General features: G+C 46.7%; 1 protein-coding gene across 1 annotated transcript in view; it reads right to left on the minus strand.

Moving 5' to 3' along the window:
- Positions 1 to 234: 234 nt before the first annotated feature.
- Positions 235 to 19,659, minus strand: part of LOC147628420 (uncharacterized) — a 29,777-nt gene continuing 10,352 nt past the window's right edge. Inside the window, exons 2-5 of the mRNA XM_086814172.1 lie at positions 1,912 to 1,962; positions 1,287 to 1,420; positions 1,109 to 1,209; positions 235 to 1,015 (exon numbers count right to left, since the gene is read on the minus strand). Of these exons, the coding sequence (XP_086670298.1) occupies positions 780 to 1,015; positions 1,109 to 1,209; positions 1,287 to 1,420; positions 1,912 to 1,962 (522 nt within the window). The 3' untranslated portion in view covers positions 235 to 779. The remainder of the gene's footprint in view (positions 1,016 to 1,108; positions 1,210 to 1,286; positions 1,421 to 1,911; positions 1,963 to 19,659) is intronic.

Consider the following 19,659-nt stretch of genomic DNA (forward strand, 5'->3'; position numbering starts at 1 on the left):
ACTTAAATTACCTTTCTAGAAAAAAGCTTGCTTGGAGCACCACATCAGCCATGTGGCATCAGTAGTGACACTCTTAGCAATTGGCATGTACAACTCACAAGCTAGAGGAGCTAGTTAGGCCTCTTTGCTCAACCAATTTCACCTTGTTCTTCTAAATTGGAAGAAAAATTATAATGGCAACAGTGATGATATCAAACTAATATCGGCACTTGTGGATGTAACAGAGATGGTGAGTGACCCCAACTGCTGGAGCATTTGTCTTCTCTCTAAATGGTAACTAGGAGAAGGCTGATATTTTCATGTGTTAAGGTCCACAAGGAATCCAAACAAGCATCAACACTTGCATGACAATATCAGAGAAAGATAACAAAGTGATTGCCCTTGTCTGGTTCAACACTACAATTTCTGGTGCATTCTTTCTTACATTCTGCAGTAAGGAAACATCTACAATATATACATTTGAAAAAAGCCTTCACAAAAAATTTCATAGATACAAATGCAGACCCATAATCAATGAGCACTGATCCTCCTCTTCTCAGGGAGACATTGACAAACGTAACGGAAAAGGCTTCACTTTCTATTACATCAGCAAGTACCTGTGTCTATATGTTAACCCACCACCCCACATCCTTCTAGTAATAATAAGATGTACAAATGAATGATAGCAGACTACAGCCCTCTAAAGAGGAAAGATGTAAGGGGAGGAGAGAGCTCCCTCTGTTGCTGGCCGCTGTTGACTTTTTTAAATAGCTTGTTCCGAATTAGGTATCAACCATCGCTTATGATGAACCTCCTTCATGGGCTCCGCTATTCGATCCTGAGCCCATGTCTTCTTCGATTTTCTTCTGTTCTTCGATGTTTTTCCTCTGAATCCATTTCGACAAAACAGGCAGAGCAGCAAGACCCAAAACTGCCTTCTGTGCCTGTGTCACTGCCTGCCGAGTAGTTTCCGCTGCAGTAGCTACCACTGGCTTCACAGCCTCCACAGGCACACTTGCATGCTCCTGCAGCATTGCTACCCATAACACACACACACACACACACACACACGTCAGGCCAATTTTTTAGTGATCTTAACCACTAAAATTAACAAAGCTGCCATGCATACATAATGTCTGAGAGGCCGCAAGTGACCCCATTCTTCGTATCCCAACTTCAGCAGCATGTACAGCACGTGCAGAACTTCGTACACTTTCAGATAATTCCTGACTGGCAAACCACGATATTTATAATTACCAAGTACAGTCAAAGAATCTCAAATTTCTATAATTTCTACATGTCTTTACCTCATATCACTTAATTCAAGTGTAAGGTCACTGATCTCCATCCCAGAGAGCCTGATTGCAGCCATCGTGCCAGGCAACTCTTGCAGGGCAGCATCTGCCAATCTTTCCAGTGACAAGGCTGCTCTCCTCATTGCCTGAAATTGAATTGAACGCTCTTTAATTTGTTTACAATAATGATCCCCAAATCTAAAAATTCATGACACAAGCTGTGAGATATGATGTATGTAGGTATTTATGTATGTTTGCATGCATGAATGTATATATGTATGTATGTATGTATGTATGAATGCATGGATGTATATATGTATGTATGTATGCATGATGTATATATGGATATACCTAAGGAAACCAAGATACCAGACTCCATCATGCATAGTATAAACTACAGGCTATGACATGCCCACTCACACCATCAACATGTATGTATGATATATGGATGTCTCTATGTATATATGTATGCATGTATGTATGATTGCATGCAATGATGTATGTATGTACCGACGTATGCATTGCAGGTAATGATGTATGTATATATTACATGCAATAGTGTATGTATGCACTGCATGCAAACATGCATACATATGAATATAAATATACAACAAATAAGGCCTTGTTGTACACTGACATTTAGTGTTGGAATGGCAGTTGCAAGCAGTGCAAAGAGAGCTCCACACATCTGCAGCATCCACAAGTAGCAAGGTTACACAAACCACAATACCAGAAAGTAGCCCTTCAATGAAGACAATAATGAAACGCTTAGTAGAAAAAACAAAAGTTAAAACCAACCTCTAACTCAGATGAATCCAAAGCCCTCCCTCTACTGCTAAACCTCCAAGCTCAGGATAAACTGGATCGTTAAAATACAAGCTTTTCCTATTGCTAACTAAAATGATAAGCAAAAATACAACTCTGTTAACTTCCTTAGCTTAGCAGCCACAGCTAAGGTATGGACTAAAAGGCCCTCTAAGGGAATGGTGGGAGTGTATGGAGAAGTGTGGCAAGCTTCCTTCCTTCCAAGCCCCAGGACCATCACATCCAAGTGCAAAGCCTCCTTCACCAATTCCCTACAAGATGAGCTGAAGCAGCAGTTGTAAGTAGATATAGCTCTTCTCCCTTTGAAGCTCTGCTGCTTTTGGTAAAGAAGGATGGGAGCATTGTAATGAAGTGATTTCAGGTACACATGCACATGGGGGGATGGGCCTGATAGAATGTGCAGCGAAAGAAGGGAAAGTGGAAACACAGGAGAGAGAAAGAAAGAAAGAAAGAAAGATATATTAACGTCTACGAGAGGCCAAAGTCGGCCTATGAGACAAAATATTATACCACTGTGTTCTTCCGGTCATCGGAAGAAAAGAAACAAAAGAAAAAGTGTGCATGTGTCTGGATACAACTGTGAATCATCATGAATCGGTGGAGCCCATATACAAACAATATAAGGGGGGTGGGGATGTGGATGGAGTGCTAAGGCAAGATGCATCTCTATATGCTGAAGGGGTAGTACAAGCATGCTATGCAGATCTATGTCTAACTCCATCCAGTGCCATAAGAGGGATATAAGATATCATACATCGCCGATGCTGAGGCTGTGAATGGCATGAACATGTACCCTGAGTCTAAATGAAAGCGAGCTAGCCTCTCCTGTGTCTCCATCTGGTGTCTCATTCGGATAGCTGCTATCTCTCGGTGATGGAGTCGGGGTGCTCTATGTCCAGTCTGTCTAGGTCTCCTCCTGGCTCTCAATTCCTCTGCTCTCTGTGCAGTCACCCCACGTGGTACATCAGCTGGCACTGGCATAGCTCTCTGGAAGAAATCTGTGAGCTGGGACTGTCTCCCACCCCTAGTGGGAGCGGGTGTCTGGAGGAGTCTCTCTCGAGAACTATGAAGCTCTAGTAGTAGTCTGCCAAGCTGTCGCTGGTCCGAGGCCTCCATCAACTGATGTAGTGAAGAGTGCTCCTCAAACAATCCTACATATCTATCTCTGACCCCCTGGTGGGCTCTACATCTACATACAAAATGATCCTCAGTCTCCACCTCCTCGCAGCACAATCTGCATATCCGCTCAGCTCTGGGAACCCGTGCCGCTCTCCCAGCCTCTATCTCTAGCTGATGTGATGAGACTCGTAGCTGTCCAATAGCAACGCGAGAGCTGTGTGGCATGTATACATCCATGTACCGCGGTCGATGTATAAACCCATCCCCTGAGATGCTCATAAAGTGGTCTCTGTAATACAGCATCTTCGGTGGTAGTGGGCTCTCTGGTGCTGTCCATGTCTCCTGTATGTAGTGCTGCCATATGTCCTGTCTCATCACTCTGTTCCTCTCATTGAGAGAGAGGTAACCCCGTGGAGCAGACTGATCATACTGAAAAGGTGGCAACCGCTCAATGTCTATCCCATGATGTGAGAACCACTGTAGCATTTGTGCATACCAAGATCCAGTGTGTCCAGCCTCGGCCAGCTGTCTGGATGCCTCAAAAGCTCGGCGGGATAATGTCTCCGTGGGCATCTCCCTCATCCTGTATATAAAGGAGATCGTCTGGAACAATGCCTCCACTACCATAGGTGGTGCAGCAAACTCAGCTCGAACAATGTCGTGCGGGACGGATGGTTTGCTGCGTATCATCCTCGAGAGCATCAAGATCTATGGTCTCTCCAGCTGTACCCATGTGGAGGCTGCAAGCCCTGGTGCCCAAACCGCTGCTGCATACATCAAGGCTGGTGTCACTAATGTATCAAAGAGCCACCCCTTCGTGCGGGGTTCCTGAAAATGTGCCTGATGACACTGACGCTCAAGGCCAGCAAGAGCTGCATACCCCCGGGTCACTCTGTCTCAGACTGCCTGAGCCATGGAGAAGCGTCCAGCTGAGCTAGTAAATGTGATGCCAAGGTAAACATAAGAGCTCACCACCTCGACCCACCCTCCTGCTAATGTGAGAGTAGTGTGGCTCCTGACTGCAGGTGAAGTGTGGAAGATCATAACCTTGGTTTTCCCAAGGTTCACTGTGAGCCCCTGCTGTGCGCAGAAGTCATCAAGAGCCACAAAGTGTCTTTGAAGCCCAACCTGCGTGTCGGATACCAAGACGATGTCATCAGCATAAAGCATAACATGGACAGTAATACCTGATAGCTCAACCCCAGAGCCTCCTCCCTGTGTGATGTAATCGACCACCTCATCAATATAGAGCCCAAAGAGTGTGGGGGAGAGCGGGCACCCCTGCTTCACACCAATGGTGCTAGCAACTGTGTCGGACAAGCCTCCTGGGCATCGGACTCTCCCAAAGACCTGCTCATATAGCCTGTATATGCCCCACATCATGTCTGAAGGTATGCCTAGTGTATCAATCAGGCACCTCAATGTAAAAATGTGGTCGATGGTCGAGAAGGCTCGACGGAAGCTGCCTGGCCTGCTGCTCTCAATCCCCCAACCCCTGCATGAGTGCTCAGCTCTGCCTCCAAAACTGCCCCGTATAGTTTGGCCAATATATGGCCAATCATGATGGTCCTGTAGTTCCCGGGGTCTAGTACATCTCCCGCTTTATGGATCGGCACAATAGTGTGCATCGTCCACTCAGCCGGAAACCCCTCTGACAGAGCTCTGTTGAAAAGATGAGCAAGAAATGGTGCCAATGTATCAATAGCATAGATGAGATGCTCTCCCTGTAATCCTGTATGATCTGTCGCCCGTCCATGTTGGAGTCGGCATATGGCCCTCCTAACATGTGAGAGCTGGGAGGTGAGCATGGCCATGGGTGCCGATGGATCTAAGGCAAATAGCTGATCATGAACATGATAGTCGTACACCTCGGCTAGGTCCTGAGTGAAGTGAAAAATAGTGCGTGGTGGCTGTATGATGGGAGAGGAAACACAGGTCAGAACTTGCTCTCAATATCATCACCAAAAGGAATACATGTCCCGAGCAAGAGGGGAGAACCTCACAAGTGAGGGACTACAGCTAGACAAGTTAGGCAAGCAATGAAATATGAGGGAGGCATGCCGGCTATATATACCTCTACATGAAGGCAGTCGACTGGTGATAAATATCTCCATGACTGGGAAAAATACCCAGGACCATAAATGGGGAATAAATATGGGTAAAATACATGTGAGGGGTGACCTGCCCCTCAGACTAACATGGTCAGTCCTATTTGTAAAATAGGACACCAGATAGGAAGCCAGCAAGTAGGGGATGATATCTAACAGGGTCTAGGCACATGGTAGCTCAGGGTCATTTATACATGTGGGCACATGGGCCTTGGGACTACAGAAGGCACATGTCTTGTGTACTTGGTACCTCATGACCTCATTACCTTTTTGACATATTATACATTGTACCTTTCTTGAAGCTTCTTGCCCAAGCTTTCATGGCTTCTTCATTAACCTATGGCTACTCTAGGCATTGAGGAGCAACTTGTGTGGACTCCAGCCATTGAGTCTAGTTGTGAGGACTCTAACCAATGAGTTCTATTCAGAGCTTTGCCTAGATCCCTTCTTGCATTGGTATTATAGCTTTGCTTAGATCCTTGCTTAGGGAGTGATTAGTGTTGCCTAATCATTTTCGGATTAGGTTTTACATAGCTTTTCAGATTTTCTTTGATCTTTGTTGAGAGTGGATTAGCAATGAGATTAATGTTAATCATTTTTGGGTACATACTAATCACAATTTTTAGAAACTCTAATTAGCACTGTTTCTTGATTATCTTCTTGATTAGAGTTCCTTTTACCATAATCCATCATTAAACCATAATTTTGCCACTTTATAAACCCTAATTTGATAATTTTGCCACTTTATAAACCCTAATTTTTACATAGTATTACAACAAATCCTAGAAGCAACATTTTCTTAAAAATCTTGAGAGATTTCTTGTTTTAGTAAGAGATTTGTCAAAGATTTTTGATCGTGTGCAAATCTTGAAGGAAAAAGATCAAGAAATGGTTGATGCGCAAGTCTTTGGAAGATCTTGGAGTGCTGATTACAAATCTTAATCAAGAAAGTGTGCAGAGTGAAGTTCTTGTGCAAAATCAACCTCCAGGAAGGTATTCAAGTGCAGGAATTGAAGTGTTCAATCCATTACTTGTGGCCATTTCCCATCCTCCATTTCACACACCATACTTTAGCTTGAGGTGTGTTCACATGCCTGGTGCTTTGTGGACATTGTTCGCACGTTGGCATTGATACCGAGCTCTTTTGTGGATTCGTTCACATCCATCAATTTTCGTCATCGGGAACTCATGATGAAAATTTGGCCGAGACCAAGGATTTTTTTACATCGTGGAGGTGTTTCAAGATGTAGGCAACGTTGCTGCATGTATTCACCACAGGCATGACTTATCAAGAGTTTCGGGATGGTTGGATGGTGCATGGTCATGATCTTGGTGTTGTTTATGTGCGTGGCTACGTGGCAGATGATCATGATGATTTTTACTCGTAGTAGGGAGCAGTTTGAGAGTCATGGTGTGACAAAATTGGATCCTTGGGTGACATGTGTGGTGCATGCTTACACGTGTCCCTATTACAGTGGTGTTCGCATGGGCTTCGACTATTTCTCTGACTCGTCCACGGCATCTACTAGCCATCATCTTATTGATTTCCATTCACCTAGACCAATCCATTCGTTGTATTATGATGGGGACGAAAATGATAATGATGTATCACACACATGACATGATGATATCAATACACGTGCACATGGTGATGATATTGGCACACATGCACATGATGATGATATATGTGGTATTGATGCGTGCGAGTTAGATCATGTGGACATGATCTCAAGGGTAGGGATGGCACCCAGCATTGTGGATGATGATACGCCTATACCTACCTACCTTCCTAGGGATCATTTGGATGCATTAGATGATCATGACGATCTATTAGAGGATCATGAGCATTCGATTGATGATGTATCGGATACCCATGAGTATGTGATTAGTGATGCACACACCCGAGGTTAGTGATACTTGACATGGGTTTATAGGATACCTATGAGCATATGATGGACCATGAGGAGCATAGGCCTAAGCTTCTTGTGCGTATTTCTCCCCCCCCCCCCCCCCCCCCCGCCGCGCGGCGGAAAAAAGATCCTTCTATTAGTTACCAAGAAAAACAGCCATGATGTCTAAGTACAAACTCGTCTCCAAATGGGGAGCGAGAGTCCAAAAGCATAAAAGGGGAAGGATGCTCTTCTCCCTTGCCTGGCCACTCTAGCAAAAGAATGCTATCTCATACAATGGAGGGAGCGGGAAACAACCACATGGGTGGTCTATAGTGCTGAGTGGGCTCGGCACCACTATCAATGAGAAAGAGACCGGGACGATAGATCATCATTAAGGTCTCCCGAAGCTTTCGCATGCAGTCTAAGCCACTCTGAAGCCTTCCGCACTGACCATGGAGGGTATGAATGATATCGAGCCAGATGCTCCGGATGGACTCCGCTGATGGGTGAGGGTGCCTTCAATGGCTTCGTTGCATCGAGCTCTCCAGATGTGCCACGCAACGATACTGCTGCAAATCTCCCATCTCTGGCTAGAACCTAGAGTCTAGTGACTTGAAGGTGGAGTTGGAACTAGCACTGCAAAAATACGAAGGTGAGAGACCTAAAGTCCCCCACCCTTCTCATATGACATGACGGCCGCGGCCTCAATGGTCCAAGCAAGTGTGCCCCACGTAACAATGTGGCAGGGAGCCCGGTCATAGTGAAAATGCGTAGGATCCTACTAAGCCTTCAGGCAATCCCAAAGACAATGACACTAGGACTCCTGGCAATGGCCACACCTCGGACATAATGCTGGCCAACCAAGTGCCAACTACCAAGCTCCTATGTGCCAACTGCCACATAAAGAGAGTGATCTTCCACAATCGAAAACTATCCCACAGCCTCTTCCAGAAATCTGAGAGAGAGTGCAGCGAAAGGCCCTGGGACTACCACTGTCTTGCTGCTGCTAGAGTGCCCTCAACCTCGGGCATCTAAATCCTACAGCCTAGCCATCCAGAGTATGCAAAAAAGAGAATGCCTGAAGTCTCCTCACTATCCTCAGGCGCATGCCATGTCCACTCTCCCGGGTTCCACTGGAGACGCATGAGAGGCCGGCCCTCCCAAATCCACAAATGCTAGAGTCTCTCTCGCCACCTTCGCCGGTGGAGGGTCGATGTGCCACCCATGTGCATGGAAACCAATCACCCTCACCCTATGTAAGCACATCCCTTGAAATCCTCCAAAGGGGGCTCTGCTCTCTCCAGTCTGCCATGAGGTCCAATAGAGAGAGAGAGAGAGAGAGAGAGAGAGAGAGAGAGAGAGAGAGAGGTATTAACGTCGGTAGAATGCAACACGAGGGCATATAAGACCAACAGTGGGACTTGAACTCGAGAAGGTGAGTAAGGAGGAGCTCTCATCCATGCCATGAATTGCCAAGGGTATATCATGCCTGGTGAACACTCTCAGCCACACTGTGGGGGAGGAGGGTCCGGAATCAGAGCTAGCCATTCCAGCGGATGGAAGAATCGATGTCGAGGCTGAGTCTATCCCTGCCCTGGATCCCGGTAAGACCTCTCTCCTGTGCCTCTCGGAGCAGCTGTCTAAATGTAAGTCAATCTCCAAGTGACCTAGTGGGGCCCATGCTCAAAGCTCCCCATGAAATGTGCACGCGACCCCCGAGCATGTGACCACTAGGCTGACGGACCATGGGTTTCCAAATCAGAGGCAATCGGAGACGCTCCTGGGAGGCTATTGGAGCTAACTACTGAAGGGCCGGCCTCAGACGATCCCAAGTACGCAATAGACTGGCTACAAATCTATCCTCAAATGCTCGGCTAAGGCCACAAGCTCGCATCTCTATGAAAATCCATGTCGTGCTGAGAGGCCAAGGGCCTCTTAGAATTGGGGTGTTGACGGAGATCCTACCCAAGAGGAAGTCCTTCCAAGGCTCACCACCCAAAAGAAGGCCTTGAACAATCAACTTGTCCAATAGGACACAGCTCTAAATGGAGGGATTGATGATACCCAAGTCCCCTCTCCATCATGGCTGAATGATCACCCTCTAGGCCACCTTGGCCCGAGTAGGCCTCCTGTTTGCTGCCAACCCACAAAAAGTTGCAGATCAACCGCTGAACCTGACCAAAGATAAGGTGCTAGAGGGCAACCCTGCCGGACCGAGCGAGAAAGCATAAATCTGTCGCCTCTAGCTCCCTGACTAAGAATCTAGCTGTGTTGAGCTAAATAGAGTCCCGAAACACCTCAAACCCACTCCTCCGAAAATCCCATCCCACATTGTTCCCTCCAGAAAGCCCCAATCTACTCTGTCATAGGCTTTCTTGAAATCAAGGAACTTAACAATAAGATCCTACTGACGCTGTTGGAATATATCATCTCTAGAGGGTCTACATCACCTTTTTTCATGCTTGAACTGGTCATTTTATGAGACCCTGTATTGGCATATTTAGTAGATATTATTTGGGATTTTTCTACCATTTTTTAGGCATTTTATACTATTGAACAGTTGTTGGCCTGCTACAGTTGGCCGACCAGCTCTTTGGAGGGATATATAAGGGTTCTCACCTTTCCCCACTTTTCATCTCATTCTTGCATATCTGCTGGAGGTCATTGGCTGTAGCAATAGTCTCTTATGCTTGTAAGCACCTATGGGCTTCCGTCATGTCATTTTCAGCAATAATCAAAGCCTTCTACAGTTTGTGCTTTGGGCCTACAACCTGTGATGCTCTTTCTTTCATGGTATCACAGCCAAACGCTGATCTACAGGCTGAAACTCTCTTCTAGGTGCTAAGGACAGGGTTCGTGAGAGATTTGCTTTCTCTATTTCTCTTTTCCCACCCTCTCTTCTTTCTCTCCTCTTGCTGTGCACAGCTTCAGAGAAGGCTATTTGCTGTTTTTTTACAGCCCTCTTTCTTCCGAGAAGGTTGCTTGTCAGAGGACATGGCTTCAGGAGATTTCTGCTAATCCTCCCGTTGCTACTCCAGCTCCTTCATTGCTTGAATCCCCTGCTCCTGCTCCACAGGTGGTTCCTCTTCCCAATCTTTCTTCTTTAAGCTTCTCTCATCCAGGTCTTGCTCTCGCTCCTACCCATATACCATCCTACAATCCTCCCGAAGTTGTGACTCCCATGAAGCTTACAGCAACCAACTATCATACTTGGTCTTTCTACACTCTGTTATTGCTGGAAGGAGCCGGTGTGTGGATGGCTATCTCCACACCTCACTCAGTGGATCCTGCTTTGAGAAGCATATTGGATGCTCGGGCTCATCTTATCATCATCCATTGCATGACTCCATCTATATAGGCACAGTTTGTCTCTACCCAGAGTAATGCTCATCAGATGTGGACGGAGATCCAGAGGAGGTATGGGAGAGTTTCGGCAGTGAAGGTTTCCAAATTGGAGTCAGATCTGGAGAAGCTTACAATCAATGGGTCAGATAACTTGATTGAGAAGATTGGAGAGTTCACCCATATCAATCTGCAGCTTAAGGAGTACGGGAGCACCATCAACAATCCCATCCATTTGGTAAATTGCCTGCTTCCTTTGATTCTCTTAAGGATAATATTTATTTCCGTGATCCTCCCCCCCCTTTTGAGGAAATTGTGAGTTATCTCCATGACAAGTGCATGCTTCGCGGAAAAGGCAAGTTGGAGTCTGCATTTGTTGCCTCTGACAATGGCAAAGGCAAAGGCAGAAAAGGGACCTCCAACAACAACAACAAAAACAAAGGCAAAGGCAAGGGTAAATAGGATTCAAAGGAGTCCAAGGACAAAAGCAATGAATGTGATTACTGTGGCAGGACATGACATACTGAGGCTCGCTGCTTTGCTCGTCGTGATGACTCTCGAGCAGCCAAAGCCAAGTATAAAGCCCAGGATGCTTCCAAAGCATCTGACAAGGACAACACCAAAGGCAAGGGCAAGGACAAAGTTTTAGAGGAGGGACCAAAGTTGCATACACGGCAGTCACAGATTCATCCACTTCTTCACAGGATTCACTTCTCGTGATCACATATATGACTTTTCCAGCCTGAAGCAGTGGAATGGGTTGGTGATAGTGGTGCTTCTGCCCACATGACCAATCAAGCCCATATCTTGGAGGACTACCAGATGCTCTCTTCTTCAATTCGTATCGGCGACAACTCTTCGCTTCCTGTCATCACTGGTGTTGGTAATGTTTCTTTGGGTTCCTCTGCCACCTTACATGATGTTTTATATGTACCATGGATTTCCAAAATTTTGTTTTCACTGTACAAACCTTCTCAGAAGGAACTTGGTGCGTACTTTGATGATGAGGTCATTGAAATGATCAACAGAAAGACTCTCTCAATTGTTGCCTTGGAGTCCATGATGGGGGTCTCTACAAGATCACCAATTTTTCTTCCCAAATCCCTCACATTGACTCACATATTCATCAGCTTTTCTCCCCCTTAATGACTTTAGTTTATGAGGCTCTTGCTTCGGTCATGTACCCATTGCTGGCTTACAGAAGTTCCATTCTCACATATTCATCAGCTTTTCTCCCCCTTAATGACTTTAGTTTATGAGGCTCTTGCTTCGGTCATGTACCCATTGCTGGCTTACAGAAGTTCCATTCTCAGCTCAAGTCTCTTTCATGCATCTATTCATCCTGCATGATGGGCAAGCATCATCGAGATGCATTTCCAGAGGAGGCCACTCATCAAGCAACCCAACGATTGGAGCTTATACATGCAAACCTTGCTGGACCCATGGAGGTTGAGTCTCTTGGAGGGGCTCGATATTTTCTTGTTGTGGATGATTTCACTTGCAAAGTTTGGGTATGTTTTCTGGCTCGCAAGTCGAATGCTTTTGCCAGTTTCCGGACTTGGATCGCGATGGTGGAAAATCAGTCTGGCGGTAGAGTTTCTTTTCTCCGGACTGATAATGGCGGCGAGTGTATAACGTTTGATAACTTCCTTGTGTCAAAGGGCATTCACCGAAAGACCACAGTTCCTTACACTCCTCAACCGAATGGAGTTGTGGAACGGAAGAACCAGACCGTAAAAGAGATGGCTCGTTCTTTGTTGCATCATGGAGGTCTCCCTCTTGCTTTCTAGGGTGAAGCTGTGGCTACCTCAATTTATCTCATTAACCGCTCTCTCACAAAAGCGATTGAGGGGATGACCCTGGAGGAGGCTTTTACAAGACACAAGCCTTCAGTTTCTCATCAACGTATTTTCGGTTGTGTTGCTTATGTGCATGTCCCAAATCAAAAGAGGACCACACTCGCACCGAAGTCAAAGAGGATGATCTTCACAGGCTACAATCTAAGATCCAAAGGGTACCGCTTCTAGGATCCTGAGGTTGATGACATCATCATTTCTCGTGATGCTCGGTTTGATGAGAGCCCACTTCATACATCTATAGATTTTCTGGATAATCCATTCCCAGCGGATGTTAGTGATCTTATACCTCTTCCACATGCAGCTCCTCCTCCTCCTCCTGCAACTCCAGAGCCAGGTGCTACTTTACAGCCACCAGTTCCTGTTGCACCAGCTTCTGCAGCTCCCAGTCCCTCTACGAGTCCTGCTTTTGACTCCGGGGTTAATCATTACCCCCACCAGCATCCAGCAGCACTGGATGAGTCCTCTACTACAACTGGATCTTCTTCACGCTTTGAGAGGAAGGCGAGGGGGAAGCTCGACTCCAAGTCCCAAAAGCTTATATTTGTGGGATATAACTCTCTTTCCAAGGGATACAGGTTGTTTGATCCAGAGAGGAATGAGATTGTTGTCCGCAGGGATGTGGTCTTTGATGAGCATGTTCCGGTTTCCACTGTTGATGAGCCGCCACTTCTTGGAGACCCAGAGGATTCTGATGATGATTCCCAGTCTATTGTTCCAGCTGGACAACCACAGTCAGTCCAGGAGGTTGAGCCCGCAGCTGGAGTTGAGCCCCCGCAACAGCAAGAGGCTCCGCGTTCTGTTCGAGTACCCAGGTGGTTAGTGGACACCCTTCGGGAGTCAGGCGTCACGGAGCTTCCCTCTAATGGACCACAGAGGACGGACCTCGAAGATCGCACAGAGTCCGTGATAAAAGTCATTCAGCGTAGCTTTTACAGGTAAACTATGCTTTGATGTCTCGTATCATGCGGGACAAAGAGCCCACTTCCGTCAAGAAAGCCCTTGCACAGGATACTTGGAGGAAAGCCATGCAAGTGGAACTAGATGCCATCAAGAAGAACAACACTTGGGAGTTGGTACCGAGGCCGTCAAAACGGTCAGTCACATTGGTGTCAAGTGGGTCTTTAAGACCAAATATGTGTCGGATGGATCGGTGGACAAACACAAAGCCAGACTCGTGGCTAAGGGTTATGCTCAGCGGCCAGGCATCGACTATGAGGATACCTTTGCACCGGCAGCGAGGATGACCACGATTCGGACCGTTCTTGCCCTTGCTTCTTCTCAGAGGTGGCCTGTGTATCAGATGGATGTCAAATCTGCATTCCTTAATGGTGACCTACAGGAGGAGGTGTATGTTGAGCAGCCTCCAGGCTTTGTGGTTCCAGGATCTGAAGGGATGGTTTACAGGTTAAGGAACCGGACCGGATTTCAGAGATCGGTTGCAGATCCCAACCTGTATCTCTTTCGGGAACGCGGCATGGTTACGTTAATCATCCTTTATGTGGATGATCTCATTCTCACCGGCGGTTATGTGGAGCACATTGGAGTGACGAAGGCTGCCTTGTCGAAGGAGTTTAAGATGACCGATTTAGGCTTACTCCAATTCTTCTTGGGATTGGAGATCTGGCAGACCCAGAGGGGGTTTTTTGTCTCTCAGCAGCGGTATGTTCATGAGTTTCTTGAGGCCTTTGGGATGGAGAACTGCAAGCCTATTACGTCGCCGATGGACCCGAACACAAAACTGACAGTGAATGATCCTTGTGAGCCAGTTGATGCCTCTCTGTACCGGAAGTTGGTTGGTTCATTGATCTGGTTGCTGAACACCATATATTGGACTTGAGCTTTTCCGTGGGGCTGTTGAGCTCATTCATGCAGACGCCGTTGAAGTCTCATTGGGACGCAGGATTGCGGATCTTGCGGTATCTGCAAGGTACGAAGGATTTGGACTCTTCTACACAGGAGGGGGATTGATGGATGGAGTCAGACTCCAAGGTTGGAGTGACTCAGATTGGGGAGGAGATCCAGACACGAGAAGATCCACATCAGGCTACACTTTTTCCCTCGGCTTAGGAGCGGTTTCATGGAGCAGTAAGAGGCAGCCAACTATTGCCTTATCATCGCGATGACAGAGGCAGAGTACCGGGCTGCTTGTGGTGCTACTTGCGAGGCTGTGTGGCTGCGGAGGTTGCTTGGCGAGATTGGGTTTCCACAGAAGGAGCCCACAGTCATCCAGTGCGATAACCAGAGCTGTATAGCTATTGCTCGGAACCCGATCTTCCATGCCCAGACCAAGCACATAGAGATACAATATCACTTTGTACGTGAGAAAATCTTGCTTCTTTATTGTTCGACGAAGGACAACGCAGCAGACCTCTTCACGAAGTCTCTACCTCAGGCTATGCTCCAGCGGCACTCCAGCTCCCTGGGATTGGTTCCACATCCAGGAGCTGAGAGGGGGTGTTAGTAGTCATCTCTTGTCTGTATATTTACTCCAGGGCCTCTGTTGTGGGTGTGCTTGCCCGATTTAGGTGTTTTCTCATTTTTCCCCACTCTCCATATTTTTTCCTATTTTTTCTGTTGTGGGAGGCTGTCCTGTGCATGTCGGCTACCCCTGTATGCTGGCCGACTGCACGACTGTTTGCACTGATCTGACCGACTGCATTTTTACTGGCCGACTGTACTTATGCTGGTCGGGTGTCATCAAGCTGCTGTCAGCTGTCTCTACAGCAGGCCGACTGCTTGTAGGGGCCATATAAAATGGCCCCTTGGCCGCCACTCATTTCATTCTTGTATTTCGGGATTCCTAGTGTATATAGTAGAGTTACACGCCTCTCTCTCTCCCTCTCTATTGCTGTGTTTTTTTGCAGTGCACTTGCTCTTGTGTTCTAAGATTTTGTCTTCATCTCCGCTGCATATTCTGACATGTTGCTCGAGGCTACGCTCAAACGGCAGGTGAAGACTTTGATGAGACATTTGCTCCTAAAGCCAGGTATACCACCATTAGGATTGTTTTGGCTCTAGCTACACACTTCAGATGGCCCGTGTTCCAGATGGATGTCAAATCCGCTTTTCTGAATGGAGATTTAGAGGAGGAAGTTTATGTTGAGCAGTCTCCTAGTTTTGTGATTCAGGGGCAAGACACCCATGTGTATCTTCTAAAGAAGGCTCTTTATGGTCTCAAACACGCCCCGCATGCCTGGTATCAGAAGATTGATGCCTTCTTGTTATCTCTTGGCTTTGAGAAGGCATATGCTGACAGCAATCTCTATGTGCTTCTTTCTACTAGGAATATTTGTGTCATTGTTTTGTATGTTGATGACCTCATCCTTTCTGGCTCAAATACTAAGTTGGTCACACAGGTTCAGTCCAAGCTTTCAGAGACATTTGAGACGACTGATCTTGGCCTTCTTCATTATTTTCTTGGGATGGAGGTTCGGTAGAAAGATGACTGTATCTTCATTTCTCAGCAGAAGTATGTGAAGAAGCCGCTCTCACTTTATGGGTTGTCAGATTGTACACCTCTCTCGTCCCATGGATCCCAATGCCAAGTTATCCAAGGAGGATGATACACCCTTGGTGGATTCCACAGAGTACCGGCAAATTGTTGGCTCATTGCATTACATAGCCAACACCCGTCCAGATATCTCCTATGCTATGAGTGTTCTCAGCCAGTTCTCATCAGCCGCTCGAAGGTCTCATTGGCAGGCATCCTTGAGAGTTCTTCGTTATCTTCGAGGTACTTCAGATTATGGCATCACCTATTCATGTGGCGCTAATTTGGTTGGTTTCACAGATTCTGATTGGGTAGGCTGCATTGATACTCGGAGGTCTACATCTGGATATTGCTTCACGCTTGGTAGTACAAGATTGGTTTCTTGAAGTCTCAAAAGTAGAGGACTATTTCTTCTTCTTCCACCGAGGCCGAGTATAAATTCTACCTTCTCTCCTTCACTGAGGCACCTTGGATTCATCAGATTCTGGAGCATTTGTGATGTGCCGACACTTCCTTGGTTACCATCTTCTCGGATTCTCAGAGCGCTATTGCTCTAGCTCAGAATCCTGTGATACGGGGACAATCCAAGCATCTTGAAGTGTATTATCATTTTGTACGCGACTGGATCGAGTTGGGACTTCTTCGGCTGGCCTATTGTTCTACCAAGGACAATGTGGCTAATCTCTTCACCAAACCACTTCCGAGAGCTATTTTGGAGGTGTTACTTCAGCGTGCTAGTATTGGACCGCCCCTCTAGCGCTAAAGAGGAGGTGTTGGAATATATCATCTCCAAAGGGTCTACATCACCTTTTTTCATGCTTGTAATGATCATTTTATGAGACCCTGCATTGGCATATTTGGCAGATATTATTTGGGCTTTTTCTACCATTTTTTAGGCATTTTATAGCATTTTATGCTATTGGACAACTGTCAGCCTGTTACAGCTGGCCGACCAACTCTCTGGAGGGATATATAAGGGTTCTCACCCTTCCCCTTACTTTTCATCTCATTCTTGCATATCTGTTGGAGGTCACTGGCTGTAGCAACAGTCTCTTATGCTTGTAAGCACCTACGGGCTTCTTCCCTCCTGCTCATTTTCGGCAATAATCCACTGTTTCCAGCCTTCTATAGTTTGTGCTTTGGGCCTACAACCTGTGATGCTCTTTCTTTCAGACACGTCCTAGCTGAAGCAGTCATCACCTAGAAAGGGAAAATGTTGTCCAGAATGCTCCGATCCTGAACAAAACCTCCCTATGTACCATGTATCAAGTTGGGGAGGAAGGGTTGCAGTCGCCGGCTGATAGCCTTGGCCAAAATTTTGTAGGCGGTCCCTAGGAGAGTGATGGATCTCCACTGCTGAATCTCCAATCTTTCACCACCCTCCTTGGGAATCAAGTGGATCAATCCCTCTGACAAACTCTCCGGCATGGCTCCCATAAGCCTTCCATGAGATCCCAGTGTCAGATAAATAAGGAGACTAGAAGTCCATCTTCTCCCGCGCATTTGCTCCTAGGTAATGCAGTCATAGCCTCCGCCAGCTCCTCGACTATGAAGGGAGTCAACATGAAGGTCCAGAGAGCATGAGGGACCACCTCTCTCGTATGTCGCCAAACCCACTCATGTACATCTAACACGTGTGAGGATATGGGGGCACCTGTGTGAGAGGAGAGCTAAAGAAATATGTGGCAATGGTTCTCGCATGTTGGGGGGGAGGGGGGGGGGGGGGGGAGGGGTCTCTGCAACAATGGATCCATCCTTGCCTCGCAACCTGCAGATACCATCTCTCTGCTTATGTGGGCCTGCAATCTCAAAGAAATCCCCAATGACCCTATCTCCCACCTGTGTCCAAAAGGAGGGTCTGGCATGATATCTGTACTCCACCCACCACCCCTCTATGGATCTCAACGTTGTACGGGCGGCAGCCAACTGACTCTCAACCCATGGGCTATCTGATGCACTCTCCTAAAGCCATTGTAGGGAAGCTAGGCCCCTGTGAATGCTCCTCTCTTGCTCTCGGAAGCCAGCTAGTCTGCTCTACGCTGCCTCATCTAATAAACTGGTAATCTCTCCAAGGCCTGCAGCTTCTCCCAAGTGAAAATCTAGCCTCTCCCGAATCTCCTCTATCCTGCTACAAATCTCAGAGTCCTGAATGAGGCTATCAGGGATCTAGGTACTCAAATGTCTGTCTTGCCTCCAAGGAAAGAATAATCGGTGCATGATCGGAGAATGTAGTGCTTGTCAAAGTACCTATCATGCCCCCACGACCACAAGCCCACTCATCTACATAGAACCGATCTAATCTGGATAGGTTAGAGCCGGCACGCCTGTCAGATCACGAGAAACACAAACTCCCGTCGTTGCGGCCAAACTCTAGAAGATGCCAACGGTCCTGTCCCCTAAGAGCCAAAATCATCTCCTCCCAAGCTGAGTACTCTGTACCAAAAACTGTAGCCATGCCACCTCCAATTTTTTCTTTTGCAGCTCTAGCATGTTAAAATTGTTAGAAATACACCAAAATACCATGTGACATTTTGGATACGGGCATCCAGTCATTAGGTTTATAGCCAACTTGGTGCGAACACTCTAGGTGTGAACAACCTCTTAGTTAAGAGCCTAAATATAGCGTTTGATGCCTATAAAAGGCTATTGTACTTGGTGGTTCATTCATCTCATCTCTCATATCATTTACAATACAATCACCTTGTGTTGTGCCCAACTTGCTCTCTCTTGCTTGCTCAAGCTTTCTGTTCTTTGTCGTTAATCATGGAGAGATTTCATCCTCCATAGCTCCATGGTTGATCCTGTGATTGCCAACATGGTATCAAAGCCATGCTTCTTAGTTATGCTTGCTTAATCTCTACTCATCATCGCATACTCTAATCTTGATTAGTGAGTAATTACCCATTTTATTAAGTCACCATTTTCTCATGTTTGGTCATCTCCTCTACCCCCTACCATTGCAACCTTGAATGTGTGAGAATTGTTCATCTCAGTGTTCTGGGGCTTTACCATTTATCTGGGCATTTTATTGTATTTCTCCTATTTATTTGTCCTGTGAGCAGTCGGCCAGCTCACTGATGCACTATATAAGGAGTTCCCCATTATTCACTCCTTCATCCATTTCCCTTGCACATAGTTCAACACTCAATTGCTGGCCATTGACATTGTAAAGCTTTACTGCTGTTATAAAAGGTGATCTTGTCCAACTCTCTCATTCTCCTTTGTACTCTCTCATATGTTTACTGTTTATGCTTCCGCCTGTGCTATCTCCTTCATACGCTTAGGTCTAGGCAGCTCCAAACTCTACAAATCTGCCACCTTTCCCTCCTTTTGCTGGGCGTGTTTTTCTCCACATCTCTCCCGCGGCTGCAGATCAGTGACAACAGTGGCTGCGTTTCCCCAACAGTGCTGAATTTTCAGGTCCTGTCAGCCGGCTGTTTACTGCAGGCCAGTTTTGGTGGCTGCATTTTCTCCTACACAGAGCCAATCCGGCCAGTTCAATTGGCTGTGTTTTCTTCTACAGAGGTATAAGGTGGAGTTGTGGCTGTGTTTTCTGCACCGGCATCAGATTTGGTGAGTTCTCTTGCATGTGGAGTTGCCAGACAAGTGGCTGTACATTTTCTTCTTCCTCCACGAGTCCCTGCCCTTCCGGTTAGGAGGTTCCCGGGGGATCTGGGACTATTTTGCTGCTGTCCCCCCTCTTTCTCTCTACGGTTTGAGAGGGGGCTGATTGTTCATGGTGCCTCGCTT

This window comes from Cibotium barometz, chromosome 19 (genome assembly GCF_041138505.1).
Source record: "Cibotium barometz isolate CiBa-2024 chromosome 19, ASM4113850v1, whole genome shotgun sequence".
Classification (NCBI taxonomy): Eukaryota; Viridiplantae; Streptophyta; class Polypodiopsida; order Cyatheales; family Cibotiaceae; genus Cibotium; species Cibotium barometz.